Below are 18508 nucleotides of genomic sequence, written 5' to 3'. Positions count from 1 at the left end.
CTGGTGGAGAGGAGGGGGCTGTTCAGGGACACTCCTTGGCTGGGGTGTACACTCTGAGAGGCGGCCAGAGCCTGAGGCAGATTAAAGGGCTGCCCTTGCCAGGCGAGGCCTAGGGCGGAGCCAGGCTGAGGTGCCCAAAGGCACCAGCTGCCCCTTTGCGCTTCCCAGGCTGTAGGGGGCGATGGCGGCTGCCTGGCACTCTAGCTGTGCACATCTCTATGGTCCCCTCGGTCGCAAACGTAACTGCTGCGCCGGCTGACGTCATCTGAGCGCGCGAGTAGCGGGGCGGGGGGGAGGTGCGGGATCCGGAAGTGGAGCCGGGGTACCATGGCGCTTTTCCGCATCAACAGGTAAGCGGGAAAGGGGGGGAGAAGAATGGAGCCCGCGCGGGGAAGTGGCGCGTAGAGAGGAGGTGGCGGCGGACAGGCCCACGTGTGTTGGGGGAGGGGCGGCGCTGCTGGGGACCGTCTGCTCGCCCGCCCCTCGTGGGCTCCAGTGGGTGTGGAGCAGACAGGCTCAGCTGGGGGGGGGGGGGGGGGGGGGGGGCGCGTTACTGCTGTGCCAGGCTGTGGGCAGGGATTTGTAACGCAGCGTCACTCCTGTAACTCATCCACGTTACATGAAGGGGGTCCCCTCCATTCCCCACCCAAACACACAAACCAGTAGGCACCCCCCACCCCCCGAATCACGAGATTGTCTTAAAAATCCTGGTTCGTCTTAAGTAATGAGTTCTTGTAGTTTGCTGTCAGGTTTTGGAGCCTTCAGGCTGCACCTCTGTCATGTTTTCAATATTTTCACTACAGTCATAAGACTTTGGTTTAAATACCTGTATTGCTATGGTTAATATGAGAATACAAAAGGAAGTATTCTTCATTGGCTGCAAAGATGTAGACTAGAGCAGTGCTTCTTAACCAGAGGTACATGTACCCCTGGAGGTACACAAGTGTCTTCCAGGGGGTATGTCAGCTCATCTAGATATTTACGTAGTTTTACAATAGGCTACATAAAAAGCACTAGTGAAGTCAGTACAAACAAAAATTTCTTACAATGACTTGTTTATATAGCTCTATATACTACATGTGGAAATGTAAGTTCAATATTTGTATTCAAATTGATTTATTTTATAATTATACGGTAAAAGTGAGACAGTAAACAATGTTTTGGTAATAGCGTGCTTTGACTTTTGAATTTTTATGTTTGATTTTACAAACAAATAGTTTTTAAGTGAGGTGAAACGTGGGGGGTACGCAAGACAAATCAGACTCCTGAAAGGGATACAGTAGTCTGGAAAGATTGAGAGCCACTGGACTAGATTACTGTGCCTTCTTACAGTATCTAGTTAACTGAAACTGGATTTTGTTGCCTTTTCTCTGCCAGTAAAGATGTGAAAAAGGTGGTTATAGCTTTGTTATAGTGTTTGCTATGGTATGTTTAAAGTGTTTTATTTGTGAAACATTCAGATACCTTGGTGGTGAGGAGGATGCTACTGAGGACAGGTCACAGGCCCTGTTAGAACGGCTGCGTGAACAAGCTAGAGCCAGGCAACTGAAAAAGCAGCAGCAGGTGCTTTTGCCTTCTGATGAATTAAAACAAAAGAAAACAGGAAATGAACTCCACCAAAAGCTCAAACACTCTGGATTTGATTCTGAAAATGAATATCAGAGAGAAGCAAAAAAGAGGAAGAGAGGACACAGCGGTGAGGGTTCCTGTGGAGAAGGGGAAAAGAAGCTGAGGAAGAACCACCAAGTGAGCAGTGATTCTGAGAAGCCTTTGGCAGGGGCAGATTCTGGCCTAGCTGGTGAGGCTGCCAATGGCTACATTCCAGCTAAGAAGAAAAAAAATGAAAATGGGAAAAAATCAAGTCTATCTCAAAAGAAAATTGAAGCAGGTGAAAACAAAACTGAAATTGTAGGATTTAATTGTTAAAATTCAATGTCAAATTATTTTTTATTTTAGAAGAAAGTGAAAAATTCTGAACTTCTGGTTCTGGTTTACAACTGGAACCTGAAAATTGGTGTGTGAGGGTAGGGGGGCATGCACATAAGTATGGAAAGTTAACCACTCATTTAACAGTGCCAAACGGCAGTTAGAGCTACATTCAACCTTAGGGTTGGAAAGAGAGATGAGAATGTAGGTGGATTTTTAGATCCTGGAAACCCTAATTAGTAAAGATACTTCCTTTTTTTTTTCTGTCTCACTGTCTGATTTTTAGCATTTTATTCCTTCTACCAAAATTTCAGATCTTGACGAAAACAATAGACAACAGGAAAATAAAAGTAATTTGAAGAGAGACAAAGCTAAGAGGAAGAAGGAGAGGGACATTTCAACAGAAGTTGAGACAAATGGAGCTGAAATTGCGGAGAAAGACAGGAGTGAAGAAGTTAAAGGGAATCAAAGCACAAAGGAGAAAGTGTGCATACCTACTTTGAATGAAAAAGCAACACTGCCGCCCTCTAGTTCGTTGGTTTTGGGAGGGTCTGACAGAAGAGCAGTACAGAAGGTAACCAACTAGCCAGGGATTTTGTTCTGATTATGTTATTTGGGTGAGAGAAGGAGTATTCTAACATGCTTTATATATAGCATTGTCAGGCTTATGGTAAAAATCATTTCATTAATACATGGCTTACTAGCCTTTCTAAATAAATTTATTTTTCCTATAAAGGATAAAGTACACAAAAAATAAAACAATGTTATTGACTATACAGTCTTCTTGATACATTCAGCATTGTTTTAAATTTAATCCTGATATATAATACATGGTTGACTGACCTTTCATTTCAATTTGCTCTTCAAGTGTTTTACCGTTTTTCATTTTTTTAATGGTATGGTCAGTGCATAAGGTCCCAATCCTGAAAACTCTTCGTGCAGATACTAAATGTTTAATTGTACAAGTGCAGAGATGCACAGTTTTGGCCTATCTTCAAGCCTGTAACTTGCTGCTTGTGTGTTACTTTGGGACAATATGTTACCATTTTCTACAGAAAAGTTCGTATCCTCTTAAGGCATAAAATCTTGCCACAATGATGATAATTTTAAAAATGCTGAATATTAATTAGTTACTGATTGTGTTACACTAACTTTTTCCCCTGCATTAAAGGAACTTCAGTTTCAGGCGGGTTGCTGAGAATCTATTTCAGGGTTCATTCACTTTTTGTTTCCAGGTTCAGCCCATCCTACCACAGTGGCTTGCTCAACCCAAGCTGGTCCATAAACGCATAAAAGAGAACCTAGTTCCAATCCAGGATGTTGCAGGAATCCATCCCAAATTGCTAAAGAAGCTGCAAATGAATGGAATTGAGTCTTTTTTCCCAGGTACCTTTAATATTTGGTTTGGTTTTGGTTTTTTTAAAATCAGCTAACTTCTCCATTATTCAAACAGCTCAATTTGTGTGTTTGTATAGGATATAAAAAACTTATTAGAAAATCAGGGCTGTGGGGAACGCTGGAGATGAGTGATTCTTTGGGGGGGGGACGGGGGGGGGGGGAGACCGGAAACAAATTCCAAAATTTCCCAAAAGCTGACAAGAATATGATACTTTAGCCAGAGTGGTGTGGATTTTTTAACTTTAAATTAAGTGGTTACTTAGGGACCAGTCATCTTCACTACCAGAGCTGGATGGAGACTGATCGATCTTAGAAAAAACTTGCTGTTCCATACTTGGACACCAGGTGGAGCTGCGGTATTACTATGTATAACGGTGGCCAACCTGACCCTGAGAAGGAGCCAGAATTTACCAATGTACATTGCCAAAGAGTCACAGTAACACATCAGCAGCCCCCCATCAGCTCCCGCCCACCAGCAGCCACACCAATCATCGCCTCTCGCCCCCTCCCCACACCTCCCAATCAGCTGTTCTGTGGTGTGGAGGAGGCTCTGGGCGGGAGGGAGAGGAGCGAGGGCACGTCAGATTCAGAGGAGGGGGTGGGAAGGGCTGGAGTGGGGGCAGGGCCTGTGGCAGAGCCAGGGGTTGAGCAGTGAGCACCACCCAGCACATTGGAAAGTTGGCGCCTGTAGCAGCCCTAGAGTCGGTGCCTATACAAGGAGCTGCATATTAACTTCTGAAGAGCCACATGTGGCTCCGGAGCCACAGGTTGGCCACCCCTGGTGTATACGTAGAGGTTATGATATATGCTAGGTAGGGACAAACCTCTGTAAACTCTCCACTGGAAGGTCTTATTGGTAGCATGTATATTGCACATTGTTGATTTGATTAAGACAAAGGAATTAAAACAAACGTAGAATTATTACAATGGGTTAGTGCATTAACCTTTCACTTTTAAAGACTTAACTAATTACATTTGTGATCTGGATTTATCAGGGCTTAATCTGCATCGGAAGACCATCAAAGAACTGCAGATCTAGCTCAGACGTTTTCTCTTTTAAATTATTTTACTATTTAATATTTTGCTGTGCTAGGACACATAGCAAAGTGGAATGAGTTGCTGGTATGCTATCCTCAATTACTCTCCTTAGGTCAATCACAGACTCTTATACTTTGAGGTCCAGAACCCCTTGTCTTCAGTTTATAGTATACACTGGCAGGACATAAGTTCAATAATTTACTGCTTATGCTGTTCTTGATCAATAGATGCAATATAAAACTAATACAGAATATGCTGTGAGGAAGAGGCTCATAGATGATTTGTTAGTGGATATTTAGTTCAAAGTTGGCTAATAAGCCAGAGCTCTCCGAAGGAGAAGGGAAAAGTCACAGGTCGCAGTCAAAGCTTTTGTCCTGACTAATTTGCTCTTGCTTCATTTGTAACGTCTCCTCAAGGACCCAGAGCTACAGGAAGCTGGGCACCATCAGCTCCCACTGAAGTTGACATGACTTGGGAGCATTTAGCCCCTTGCAGGACTAGCTCCAGATGAGAGCAAGAACCATCTTTTTAGGCAGAGAGTACACAGCTGCCCTCAGCCTGGAAGGAACAGGCTCTGTGCTGTCTCTCAGTGAAAGGAAGATTTTAAAAAATACTAAATAGTTAAGTGGTTATTCTTGTTAAACTCCTGCCTAAGATCATTCTGTTCACACTTTCATCACCTTGATACATATGCAAACAAGACAAAATGACATAGTGAGCTACAAGGGGGTGCGAAGTTTGGATTTAGGGACAGCTGAATCACTTGTATAGGGAAACCCACATAATCATTGCTTAGATCTAGTCAGGGCTCACTTTCAGAAACAACAAATTGATTTAATCTTTGGTTTATAGCCAGTTAAAGACCCTGCTGAAAGGATGTGAAACAGCTTCCCTAAAATGAATTGGGGTTCCCCCGAGTAGTGAAGAACTCTTTTGAACTCTAGATCTTCCATATTCGCACCAGGAACCCTAACTTAACAGCAGGGAGAACACAAGGCTTTCCAAGACATAGAAAGAGATGACCTTGTACAGTTTTTAATAGCATTTGACGGATAGACTTTGGCCCAGTTATTGCCTTTTACTGATCCTCATTTTCTTTTTGCTCAGTTCAGGGAGAGGTGATTCCTGCCATTTTGGAGAATGCGTCCAGTGGCTTTTTGGTAGGGAGGGGAGGATACCAGCCCAGCGATATCTGTGTCTCGGCCCCTACAGGCAGTGGTAAAACACTGTCTTTCGTCATCCCTGTGGTACAGGTGAGTTCAACCAAGGCGTAGAGTTGTAACAGAGGGCCACAGTTGCCTTTGTTTCTCAGCAGGGCTGTAAAATGGAAGCCTCTTGAGGTAGGTAAGAAAGTCGGGAAGAAACACCAACAAAAGCACTGAGGCTTAGAACTTCAGAGTTGCCTAGATACAATTCCCATTAACTTCAGTGCCCCATCCAGCTTTTGTGGCCAAAGAACATAATGTGAGGGGTTGAGGAAGACAGCAGGGAATAAATGAATTAGTAAATGTTGGGATATTATTAGGATGCCGCCCACTTGCCCAGACTGTGCACAGAGACGCCACTAGCTTTCAAGTGCTCATTTGGCCTTTGTTTTGGCAGGCTCTGTTAGAACGAGTGGTTTGCCAGGTGCGAGCTCTGGCAGTTTTGCCCACCAAAGAACTGGCACAGCAGGTAAGAGACTTTTTTTTCCTCCCTTTCTCTGAGCTGAATTTAAGTCAAGTGAAAGGCTGGTGCTTTAAACTCACTGCCCGAACACATGTGATTTCTACCATGTGAAGTAGGTTGAAGACTAACTGGGTTTGATGCTGGCTAACATAATAGAAAGCATCGTCATAAACAACTGTCAAAGTAGCTAACCAATCGCATCTCCCCTCTGCAGGTGAGTAAAGTATTCAACATCTACACTGATGGGACAGGTCTGAAGGTTGTTTTGGTTACTGGGCAGAAATCTTTCGGGAAGGAGCAAGAGACTCTTGTCCAGAGAACGTAGGTTAAATATTTTTTTTGGATAATGTTTTACAGCTCAGATGTCTCAACCCCTTATTTCAGTGCATGGAGAGGTTGAAGTGTAGGCTATTGCATCACATGTTAGGTTGCATCACATGTTAGTTTTTCTGAACAATAGGTTCATATACTAGATATTGTTTAAAATCTCTGTTTGCCAGAATGCTAGGAGCAGCGTTTTCTGGGAGTAGCTACAATTACTAAAGCTTTGTTAGCTTTAGTAGGATAGAAACATATTACCTGTGACTTTGAGTACAAACTGCTACTTACACAATAGAGTCTGTCCTTGGGATCAGCAGCCCACTCGGGGTTGGGGGAAGAAGTGGCTTTGTTTGTCAGTTACACCTTCAGAAATCAAATTGATCATGAAATTGGAAAGGTGGAGGACGTCCCTCCTTACTGGGATCCTTAGCACTTAGTGCTTTCTGCTCTTGTCTGGTGTTATAAGATCTGTCTCTTTCCAGAGCTGATTGGTTTTTTTAACCACTGCCCCAGGAAACTCTTTTGTTCTCCAGTGGCTGCTTTGTAGGTTTGCTGTTTATTCGGCGTGGGTTTCAGTTCTGTCCTCTTATTTTATCTTTGCAGTTAGGTTCTCAACACAGACATAACTGCTTCTAAGAGAACCTGGGATTGGGGCAATGGTGATGGCCTGCAGCCCATATTATAACACTGGCTAAAAAAGGGTTACACACCAGATAATTTCCAATGATTTAGCCGTGAAGCATTCGCCAAATCTGTCTGAAATAAGCTAGTTCTCCATCTCAGCTCTCCAGAGCACAGCATGGCCTCGAGTATCCTACATACACATTCTTTAATTTAAATGGTATATTTGACTTCTTATTCCTCAATTAAGTGAAGTGAGAAAGGGAAGAAAAGCAAACCAGGTACTCATTGGTCACAGAAACGTGTTACATTGACCCCACTATACTGTGCACAGCAGTAAGCAGCTTGGTGACAGGACATTTGTCTTTTCAGAGTGATGGGTTACTGCAGTCTGGCTGATATCATTGTGGCCACACCTGGACGACTTGTGGATCATATTGACCAGACTCCAGGGTTCAGCCTGAGACAACTTCGCTTTCTGGTGAGTTAAAACAATCCGATCTACTGAGCTGACTGTCACAAGGCTCTTTGTGTCTATAATTCCTACTCTACATCTTTTTGTACTCCTGGTGCATATACACATCTGTGTATAGGAACTGCCATGCCATTCAGATTATTGGTCCATCTAATCCTAGTATCTGCCTCCAGAAAAGGCATTTTATGTAAACACCTGGAGGGGAAAAATCTACAAAAATAAAACTTAACGGGTCTAACTTCAACAATCAAAACCAAGATTTCACAGTAAATTATCAAATTTATAATAACTCACCAGTATATCGGAGTATGCACTGGGGCCACATTTGTTTGGTGCCTTATTTATTCATGGTGTTGAAGATCTGATTTCCCTTATGTAATTTAAAGCCATGTGGTGTTTATTAGCTAATGGATTTAAGTGAAATCAAATCTATTTTTCATAGGGGACTAAAGGTCGCCCTTCGGTTTGGCCACTGAATACTGTAAGACAAGATTGGATCTTTTTCTAAAAGATATGATCTAAGAATTATTTTGGAGAAGTTCTTTGTTATACAGGAGGTCAGACTAGATGATCACAATGGTCCCTTCTGGCCTTGGAATCTATCTATCCGGTATTTAGATGTCTATGCAAGGACCCAAATGTAGGATTCAACTCCTATATTAAAACTCTGCTCTCTTTTTTTTTTAAAGCTAGATAGTTTGGCTGATTAGAAATTTATGCATATACACAAGGATAGTGTGTGTGTGTGTGTGTGTGTGCGCATGCATGTGCACACTCCCTTCTATCATTTGTTTATCCCAAGCAGAAATGTCTTCTGCCTGTTATAAAGAGTGGGGTTTAATGTATGTAGGAGGAAAGCTGCAGCACCAAAAAGAGCCTAACAACAAGGGCTGTTTCTGTCTGAGTGCAGATTATAGATGAAGCTGACCGTATGATAGATGACATGCACCAGAACTGGCTGCATCAAGTGGTAAAAGCAGTGTTCCGAGCCGAAGAGGACTCTGGCACCAACATGCTTTTCCAGAGGACAGAACCGGGACCCGTAACGGCAGCCAGGTAACTTGGAAAAGACACTCTGCTGAATCAGTACTACAGAGGAGGACTCCAGGTTATCCCTCTATTCAGTGCTGGTGTTTTATTGTCCTCTCCATTTGGATGTTGATTGTTGTGTACACTCCAATACTCATTCAGTTAGAAAACATACCGCTAATCAAGTCTGCTGGTTTTCAGTGGCTTGAAAATGCAGATGGCAAAGAGCTGATGCTAGGAATTGACCCATGCTTTTTAAAGTAAGCTTTACCATCTTGATCAATTGATCCTTTCTCCAGCTAGATTAGGGTGGCATTAAAGAAAGTAAAAATGCACAAAACTTCGAGGACCAATCGCTATGTTTTTATAGCTGACTGAGTTGCACCAGAACTATCATAGCTCCCCTATAAGGAGATTGGGAGAATGTTTGCTGGACCACCCCTGAGCTATTCATCTGTAACTGCTGTTTCAGTGTAGCACCATAGACGTACATGGCCTTTCACAGAATACATACTGGCAGGTTACCTGCCCAGAACAGGGTTAAGACAGAACAACAGGAGGAGAAAACTGAAGGAGGGGTTGGGGTTAGGACCAAGGTGAAGACACAAAAGATTGCCTGGTCACTTGGGAAGCTGGTGCATGCACTGGGGGAAGGATGGGGGGCTTACAGGGGTGTGGTGGTTTTTTTAGTTGATATTAACTGCTTTGAACTAATTAGAGCACTAGCAGTATAAGAAAGCTTAAAGGGGCAGGGGGTTGCAAAGTGACTTGTAGAAAGTGGATTGGGTGAGGAAGAGAGTTCCAGGAAGAGTTAATGACTTCTCAAATTTTTCAGATGATGTTAAAGGGGAGGAATAAAATGTGACATTCCTCCTGTCTGCCCTAATGCTCAATGCCTGCACGCTCTCTGTCTCAGCACCTGCTGTCCCCAGATACCACTACAGAAGTTGCTGTTCTCAGCCACACTGACTCGGAACCCAGAGAAACTGCAGCAGCTGGGCTTGTACCAGCCTCGCCTCTTCACATCTGTCTACTCTGAGAAACGAGCTGTCACAGCTGGGACAGAAACAGAACAGGATGCTGAAAAGAAATACACTCTCCCCGAGGGACTTTCGGTAAGAAGGTGATTTATCCTCTTGCAGCCATGGAAGGTATCTTGCTGGGCAGCTTTCCAAGAGGGAAGGAGTTTGAATAGGTTACATCTGAAGAACATATCAGACTCAAAGCAGCTTGATCTGCTTGTGGAAATGTGGTTACATTTTCCCCTTAATTTTATCCCATGAATAAAAGCATTTCTTCCCCAGGCAGTCTTGCATTACTGAGGATCAGGAGGAGAAATGGTTAAGGGAACAGATAGACCTACATAAGTAGGACCTACACATGCATACCTATTGATGGATTGTCACCTGTCCTTCATCTCAGAACAGGGCTTTTTTACACAGATACTCCTTTAAAAGAGGATGACCAGCACCATCACTAAGGAGTGCGATAATAAGATAAGAGTAATACATAGCGCTTAGATCACACTTTCCAGATGTAGACCACAAGTATGTAGCAAAGACAAGTATACATCATTATCTTCTTTTAGAGATTAGGAAATTGAGGCACAGTGTTATTTTGCCTGACTCTGCACCGTGCATCAGTGACAGAGACAAGACTAGAACACAGATCTCCTGCCTCGGTCCTGTGTTGTCTCCACTAGACCATGTTACCTTCCCTGCATGACTTGTCCCAAAGGAGATGGCACTGTGGGATCAGTTATCTGTAATAGTGAATGGGTTTGTAAGTAAGAAAGAAGCTCGGATAAATAGGTTTGGGAGAAGAGTCCATGTGAAGAGCAACATTTTTAAAATTTACTGTTTCTTCTCTGTCCCTTGCAGCAATATTATGTGCCCTGTAACCTGAATTCCAAACCTTTGTTCCTCTTGTATTTCATGCTGAGAATGAAATTCACCCGGGTGCTCTGTTTTACCAATTCCAAGCAGACTTCCCACAGGTGAGTTCATTGATGGGGTACTGACTATGTGTACCTGTATAAGTCAATTGGGTAAATTCATGACTCTGTTTTATCTCCCCACCCACTTCCAAATAGATTGTTCTTACTGATTCGAGCCTTTGGTGGAGTGAATGTAGCTGAGTTCTCTTCCTGGTTGACTCCAAGTGAGAGACAGAGGACCCTGAAGGAGTTTGAACAGGGGAAGATACAACTGTGAGTGTCTCAGATGAGTGTGTGTATGTGTGTTTGGGGTTTTTTTTTGGGGGGGGGGGGGGGGGGGGGCGGGCTCCGGTAATAACCCAGGCTACTTCCAGTGTAGAGAGAGAGTAGTAGAAACATGTATGTAATAAAACAAACTCATCTGCAAAACTGAGCTTACAAAATCCAACTTGTGAACTGAGTGGGAGGCTTAGGCTATGTACACACTACAGCGTACTTTGGTATAAGTTATGTCGCTCAGGAATGTGAATAAGCATCTCCCTGAGCAACACAAGTTACATTGACATAAGCATCGATTTAGACAGCGCTACATTGGCGGGAGAGCTTCTCCCGCAGACATAGCTACCGTCGCTCACAGGAGTTGGAGTAATTAAGTTGATGGGAAAGCCTTCTCCATCAGCTTAGAGCATCTGCACTAGGAGCATTACAGCAATGCATCTGCACTGCTATAGGCTCTGTAGTGTAGCCATAGCCTGAGACTCACGTTTTCTGAATGTGCAGATGCTGGTGCATTTGTGTGTGCATTTACTGCAATTTTTTTGTACAGTTGAGCTACTTGTGTGTGCAAATGGCCACATAGAATCTAGCTGCTATGTTGCATGGGCATTTGTCATGTGCAATGGCAGTAAATGCACAAAGCACATGTGTAATTCTGAAAATCTGAGCCTTTCTGCAGATCAGGTTTTTATTGGCACATAATAAAAAATGGATGCCACTTTACTACGGGGCTATTAGATTACATTACTTCTATTCATAACAGCAAGAACCTGCTAGACTGACTGTCTAGATTTTTGTTCCCAGCTCTGTTACTGTTTTGCTGTGACCTGAGGTATATCACTTAATCTTGTGCTTCAGTTTCTTTAATGCTGATAAGGGCATTGAGTACTCATTGCCTGACAAGTGTCCTTGAGAACCTTTCATGAGAGGGTAAACATATTAAAATACATATTTTTTAATACAAACCTCTCTTTGCAGTGGCTGTTCAGCTGTCCTGTTTTGAATGCTTTGAGCATGAACACTTGGGTGCATTTTCAGTATGGTTTGTGGGCATTTAGCTCCCAATTACTTTGATAGGAGTCACCTGGCTAAAAATTCCACATATAGTGCTGCTAATATCCTCTGTGTCTACCAAACCTGGAAACTCCCAATGGGGCCATTGTTTATGTCAATAGAAAAGAAGCCTCCAGAAGTGCTTAGTATATCACTGGAATGGATTTTCCCCGCAGGTGTCTAATATGGCTGGTATAGCTAATCTGTGGTGTGATTCGTGGTGCTATCTTATGCTCCAAAGACCCAGCCCTCTGTATTGTCTGGCTAGCTTGATGAGGGAGATTAGTAACATATTGTGAGCTGCTCTGTATCCAGTTATCAGAATTTGCAGTGTCATTGGGCAATTGCTTTATGCCATGCAACAGACCTGGAAATTAACACTACGAGTTTGTTCTTTTCTTTAAAACATAAAACAGGTTAATCAGCACAGATGCCACTGCTCGAGGGATTGACATTAAAGGAGTGAAGTGTGTGATAAACTATGATGCCCCTCAGTTCATCAGGACTTATATTCACCGGTGAGTGGATGAGGAATACGAAGAAGAGACGTGAATTCAGCTTATAACGTCTCTTTTGGATATGGCTTTTTAGACGTTTAAGTATTCTTCACATACACAAAGTATGTGGTGTGAAAAGCTTTTAATTCCATTGCAATAGAGCTGTTCGTTCAATATGAAAGCAGTTGTTCAATCAAAATTAAGCCTTTAGAGTCATTGTAGTGACACAAGGCCATTCTAAATTAGGGCTGCTTTCTACTATACCAGGCCTAATTTATAGGAAATGTGGGTATTGCCCTGGACGGTCCCAAACACTGATGGCCTGATTTTCAGAAGTGCTGAGGGCCCCAACTCCAGTTGAAATCAATGAGGACTGTAGGGTCAGCACTTCTGAAGATCAAGCCCTGAAACGTTAATCTTTTGTGTTTATGTACAGGAGGCCTACTTATACTGATAGTACTTATAGAAATAATCTGAATAGTCCTCTTCAGGTTTCAAGAACTCCTGTTGGGGCAAGGTGGGAAGGAATGTGCTGCAGCTGAGGGGGGAACAGATGGGCAGTTAAACCAACATTGAGGTTGGCCTCCTTTATCTGATTTCAGAGTTGGAAGAACAGCTCGAGCTGGCAAGGTGGGATTAGCATTCACCATGCTCCTGAAAGTGCAGGTGAGTCATAGTCCTGGCAGCAATTCTGAAGTGAAGCACAGCAGAGTGGTGAGGAGGAGTGGGGTTATTGTAATTTTCCTCCATCCAGTCACGTGCAGTCTAGTTCTGTGTACAGGTGCTTTCCCTTCAGTGGTATCTGTACAGCGCATTTTTCATAGAGACTACTTAATTACTCTTCATTGGTTGTGAAGATGTCCTGGTTTGGCTGTATTGAGTATGAATTCTTAGTTATGCATATCTCATCGCATGAAGGGAGGTAGCCACACCGCCCCCCTTCACACACTGATGAAAGCAGCATGCCTAAGCTTCCACATCCAGTGCTGAAAATGAACCCTTGGTTTCCGGCCAGCCTAGGAACTCTGTTGCATTCCAGGCCTCGTGTGTGAGTTATTCAGGAGTTTGGGGAGATTGCAAACCCAGTTTTTAAGCATAAAAGTTAGATCTTCTCAAAATTGAGCTTATATTTGGTTGTGAATTTTATTCATTAGTAATTTCCAAACTAGATGGAGCCGCCCAGACTCGCTCACTTCCCAGGCTCATGGTCTGACAGTTGTGGTGAAAAGTTGAAGGGGGCAACACCCACTTTCCTGAGTCTCCTCCTCCCTTTAATTTTCTGTATCTGTTTGCGGTGCAGGAGCGGAAGTTTTTGCAGATGCTGAGAGATGCTGGCACCCCAGATCTGGAGAAGCAGCTGGTGAAGAGCGAGTATTTAAAGCCATTGTTGCCGCAATATGAGGAAGCACTGTCCAAGCTCCAGAAAACTGTCAAGGTAACCGCAACAGTGAAGAGCTGCAGTATAAAATTCAGCTGCACAAAAGGTCATTGTAACCTGCTGCAGACTTGAACATCAATTAGTGTTCAGTGTCTTTTCTCTTAACCATGGAGATCTATTGAGATGCTTGAGTCAGTAGAGAACAGAGGGTCCCTGTGTTGAAAGTACAGTAGGCACTATGTATTTTACTGCCTTTCGGCAGATCTGTTGATTTCCTCTAGTGCACTGGGGATTTGAGGGCTGGGAAGAGGAAGACAGAGTAACTATATGCAGAGGCTGAACCTTCTGCCAAATCAGAATTTGAGACACAAAACACCCAACTTGCAAATTGCATAGCTATGTTTTGAACATTCAAGGAAAAGGAGTTCCATTTGCTGACCCTCTATTAGAAAGGAGTGCTTTCATCTGTAAACAGAACATCAGTGTCCTCACCAGCTAAGCGTAAGAGCAGTCACACATTGTAACTGATCTGGGGGGAAGCTCCTGCTCTAGTACTTTGTAGAGAATCCTAAAACTAAAGTCGAGATTGGTGACCTGTCCCTGCAAAATAGATGGCTTTGGCGTCCAGCTTCTGGACTTAAGTAGTGCTGGGGAAGTGGGAGAGAAGGGAAAGAAAATTTGTCAGATTCTGCTGCATTGCTGCCTGGTACAGTTTGTGCACATCTGTGTGACCGAGGCTCTGAGTATCTGTAGTCACTTTCTTTGTCTTAACAGGATGAGCGAGCACAGAAACGAGCATGAGAAGACTGGTGTATATTTTCCATGGCCAGGACTGATCACGATTTTGCTGTTAATGGCAAGTGTCGGTAACAGTGCAGCTCCAGAGCTGATGGATTAGTTGCCCAGCCTCCTAGTCCAAAGGCTAAATTGTCGTCTTGCCAACAGGCATTGCGGACCCCAAGGAGTGTGTACGGCCCCCTTCCATTCTGAGGGAACTGGCAACACATCTCAGCTTGAACAAATATTCTTTGAACGGGAACACTCTCTCCTGTCCTATTGGTATATTGAAAACTGCCAGCAGTAAATAGAACATCCTGCCTTCTTAGAATGTGCATCTGATGGAGCTTCCACTTATCAAATTTGATGGGGCCAGGCCCCTCTTGGCTTTGCCTGTGGATCATTTCAGCAGACAATTGTTCCTTCTCCTTTGCTGCAGACACACCATCTGTATCTGCAAAATGCATCAAAAGCCATACCATGTATTTAGCAGAATGCTGCCATTTCAAGAACTGTTCCAGGCTGACTTAAGTTTTTAAATAAAGAGTAACTTTAAAAAATATGGTTTTGTTTTCTTGTAAAGGATGGTTCTGAGTAGGTAAAGGAGTTTTTGGAGTGAACTAATCGTTGTCCTGGGTCCCTCATATCAACCTTTATTCCCCCTTTATCAAGTCAGACCCATGGTCATAGTTCCTGCTGGAAACACCAGCTGTGTTATCCATCTAAATTACACCACTAATTATGCTGAAGTTTTACTATTTACTAGGGCTGTCAATTAATCGCAGTTAACTCACGTGATTAACTCAAATTAATCTTGAGTAATCGCACTGTTAATAGAATACCAATTTAAATTTATTAAATATTTTTTGATTTTTTTTACATTCTTCAAATATATTGATTTCAATTACAACACAATAGAAAGTGTACAGTGATCACTTTATTTTTATTACAAATATTTGCACTGTAAAAAACAAAAAATAGTATTTTTCAATTCACCTAATACAAGTACTGTAGTGCAATCTCTTTATCATGAAAGCTGAACTTACAAATGTAGAATTATTTACAAAAAAATAACTGCATTCAAAAATAAAACAATGTAAAACTTTTGAGCCTACAAGTCCACTCAACCCTATTTCAGCCAATTGCTCAAACAAACAAGTTTCATTAAAATTTGCAGGAGATAATGCTGCCCGCTTCTTGTTTACAATGTCACCTGAAAATAAAAACAGGCATTCACATGGCAGTTTTGTAGCCAGCATTGCAAGGTATTTACGTGTCAGATACGCTAAACATTCGTATGCCCCTTCATGCTTCAGACACCATTCCAGAGGATGTGCTTCCATGCTCGTTTAAAAAAATTAATGTGTTAATTACATTTGTGACTGAACTCCTTGGGGGAGAATTGTATGTCTCCTGTTCTGTTTTACCCGCATTCTGCCATATATTTCATGTTATACCAATCTCAGATGATGACCCAGCACATGTTGTTCATTTTAAGAACACTTTCACAGCAGATTTGGCAAAACGCAAAGAAGGTACCAATGTGAGATTTCTAAAAATAGCTACAGCCCTTGACCCAAGGTTTAAAGAATCTGAAGTGCCGTCCAAAATCTGAGAGAGACGAGGTGTGGAGCATGTTTTCAGAAGACATAAAAGAGCAACACTCAGATACGGAAACTTCAGAACGGGAACCACCAAAAAAGAAAATCAACCTTCTGCTGGTGGCATCTGACTCATGATGATGAAAATGAACATGTCGATCCGCTCTGTTTTGGGTCGTTATCAAGCAGAACCCGTTATAACCATGGACGCATGTCCCCTGGAATGGTGGTTAAAACATGAAGGGACATATGAATCTTTAGCGCATCTGGCACGTAAATACCTTGCGGCGCTGGTTATAACAGTGCCATGTGAACACTTGTTCTCCCTTTCAGGTGACGTAAACAAGAAGTGGTCAGCATTATCTCCTGCAAATTGTAATCAAACTTTTGTCTGAGAGATTGGCTGAAGTAGGACTGAGTGGATTTGTAGGCTGTAAAATTTTACATTTTTATTTTTGAATACAGTTTTTTTGGTACATAATTCTACATTTGTAAGTTCAACTTTCATGATAAAGAGATTACACAACAGAACTTGTATTAGGTGAATTGAAAAAAAAATTTACAGTACAAATACTTGTCATAAAAAAATTATAAAGTGAGTACTGTACACTTTGTATTCTGTGTTGTAATTGAAATCAATATATTTGAAAATGTAGAAAACATCCAAAAATATTTAAATAAATGGCATTCTATTATTAACTACGATTAATCGTGATTATTTTTTTTAATTGTTTGACAGCCCTACTATTTACATTATAAAACCACCTGTAACATGAACACACACACACCATTAATGTGATTGTTGGCAAGGGTCTGGCTAGCTCCAAACCTTTTTCTGACACATTATTTCAGCTGCCCGATATTATGTTTAGAGTGAAAGAGGTGGGCAGGATGCTCTCCAAACAATTACAAGTTCCTGCTCCTTGAGCTTGCAATTTAAATTAGACACAGTACAACTGGGGATTTCAAAACTACAGTAAACGATCATGTATCCTTTTGCATGTCAGGTTTGAGAGTTATTGTTTAATATTAGCTTTAAAAAAAAATCAAACTAACTTTGTGGAAGTAAAGTCAAGCATTGGTGGGATGGGGGAAGGCAGCCCTGGAAAGCTTCCAGAAAGAAGTGGGTCTGGGTGTGCGGGGGGAGCTATGAAGGAGGCAGGTGAGGGATAGGGCTTTTGGGTGGGGGGTGAAGATGGGTGACTAAATTATCTTGAATTGATGGGGGGGGGTCTAGTTTTGTAGAAGGAGGGGGGAATACAATACCTTTTACAGCACCTGCATAATGCTAAAACCATCTTTCATGCTAATCCCCCCCCCCCCCCAAATCTCTGCACAGCAGCTGTTTCTATTACACACTTCACAATATTGACTACTGAAGTGACAGTGATGGTAAAGAAAAAGCATGTAGTTCTCCAAGTGCTCAGCTGTTATCTAATATGAACAGGGCCATGGGCACCTGTCTCTGCATCCTCCCAATAAGCTGTACTCTTTTGAAATTATAATAAAACTGTTGGCCTTGATTTAAATTTTTTTTTAGACAGACAGTCCTGATGAAACGAGCCAAAGTCTCCCACCTTGTTTGCTGTTGCAATTGGCTGCTCGGAATGCTTTTGCATTTGAAGCCTGATCCTGTCACTTTGTGCTTGCAGGTATTGACTGTCCTTTCAAATGACCTGGCACAGCTTTAGCAGAACTTGTTAAGCTAAGAAGAATCTATAAATATGGTTCCATTTTAGAGGTAAAATGTCAAGGTATTGTGAGGGGGAGCTTCCACGCCAATTAAAGGAACGTGTGCACCGTGCTGGAAACGTACCTTGTACTTGGAAAGCAATCGCATGTGCAGGCACAGGCCCTATATTATCAACTTCAATTAGAAAAAAATATAATGCTAAAATAAATCCAAGAGAAAATGGGTGGGGGGTGAAGTAACTCAATGAAACAGGCCCATGTGGAATAAAGTTATGTGATACCTTCCTTAGCCAATGTGCATTGTACTTGAATTAATGAACTTCTGTCGAGTTCTGCCTAAGGACCCAATTCTGCAATAAGCTCCACGTAAGCAGTGGGGTTGAGCTCAAGTCTGTTAACATGGCACTGGGCATTATGAGAGGTGAGAGAAAATGTGAAATTCACTTCAATTTTCTACCACACTGGCCTGCTCAAGGTAGAATCCTCAAGATAATTTGTGGTTGGCAGCAGCTTAGATAAACTAACCCAGTTTCCATACCTGTAAACCAGAATATTTCCTAACAGGGTTCTGTGCAGGAGTGATTGTTACACTTTTATACCTACAATCTGGCACTTAAAATCTGCCACATAATACAACTGATTAGTGGATAAAAACCTATATAGAAAAAAGTTATAATACCTAGCTTTCACATAGCACTTTTCATCCTTGGATCTCCAAGCACATTACAGAGGTCAGTGTCATGTAGAAGCTTTTCAGCCTCATTCAGTGTGGACAGATTCCTTCACTAAAGCAGTTAAGCATTTAGACCCCCATCATGCAAC

The 18508-nt window shown here is 42.4% G+C and overlaps 1 protein-coding gene across 1 annotated transcript; it reads left to right on the top strand.

The window, feature by feature from the left end:
- Positions 1–214: 214 nt before the first annotated feature.
- DDX51 (DEAD-box helicase 51) lies at positions 215–16694 on the top strand. The gene is made up of 16 exons (XM_005288568.3): positions 215–350; positions 1461–1888; positions 2241–2500; positions 3162–3312; positions 5470–5615; positions 5965–6036; positions 6245–6351; positions 7345–7453; positions 8358–8503; positions 9393–9591; positions 10357–10472; positions 10569–10685; positions 12158–12259; positions 12841–12904; positions 13539–13673; positions 14391–16694. Exons 1-16 carry the CDS (start codon positions 328–330, stop codon positions 14415–14417), a joined length of 2202 nt encoding a protein of 733 aa, XP_005288625.1. The 5' UTR covers positions 215–327; the 3' UTR covers positions 14418–16694.
- Positions 16695–18508: the final 1814 nt, after the last annotated feature.

The sequence above is a fragment of the Chrysemys picta genome, chromosome 15, assembly GCF_011386835.1.
Source record: "Chrysemys picta bellii isolate R12L10 chromosome 15, ASM1138683v2, whole genome shotgun sequence".
NCBI lineage: Eukaryota > Metazoa > Chordata > Testudines > Emydidae > Chrysemys > Chrysemys picta.
The sequence above is the reverse complement of the archived record's forward strand: the minus strand, read 5'-3'. Positions and strand labels throughout refer to the sequence as shown.

What these genes read in the sequence shown, in the direction of transcription:
- DDX51 (XM_005288568.3), top strand. Translation starts at nt 328, where the DNA reads ATGGCGCTTTTCCGCATCAACAG. An exon ending in TCGTCATCCCTGTGGTACAG is followed by an intron (nt 5,616 to 5,964) that starts GTGAGTTCAACC and finishes TTGTTTTGGCAG; the next exon opens with GCTCTGTTAGAACGAGTGGT. An exon ending in CCAAAGAACTGGCACAGCAG is followed by an intron (nt 6,037 to 6,244) that starts GTAAGAGACTTT and finishes TCCCCTCTGCAG; the next exon opens with GTGAGTAAAGTATTCAACAT.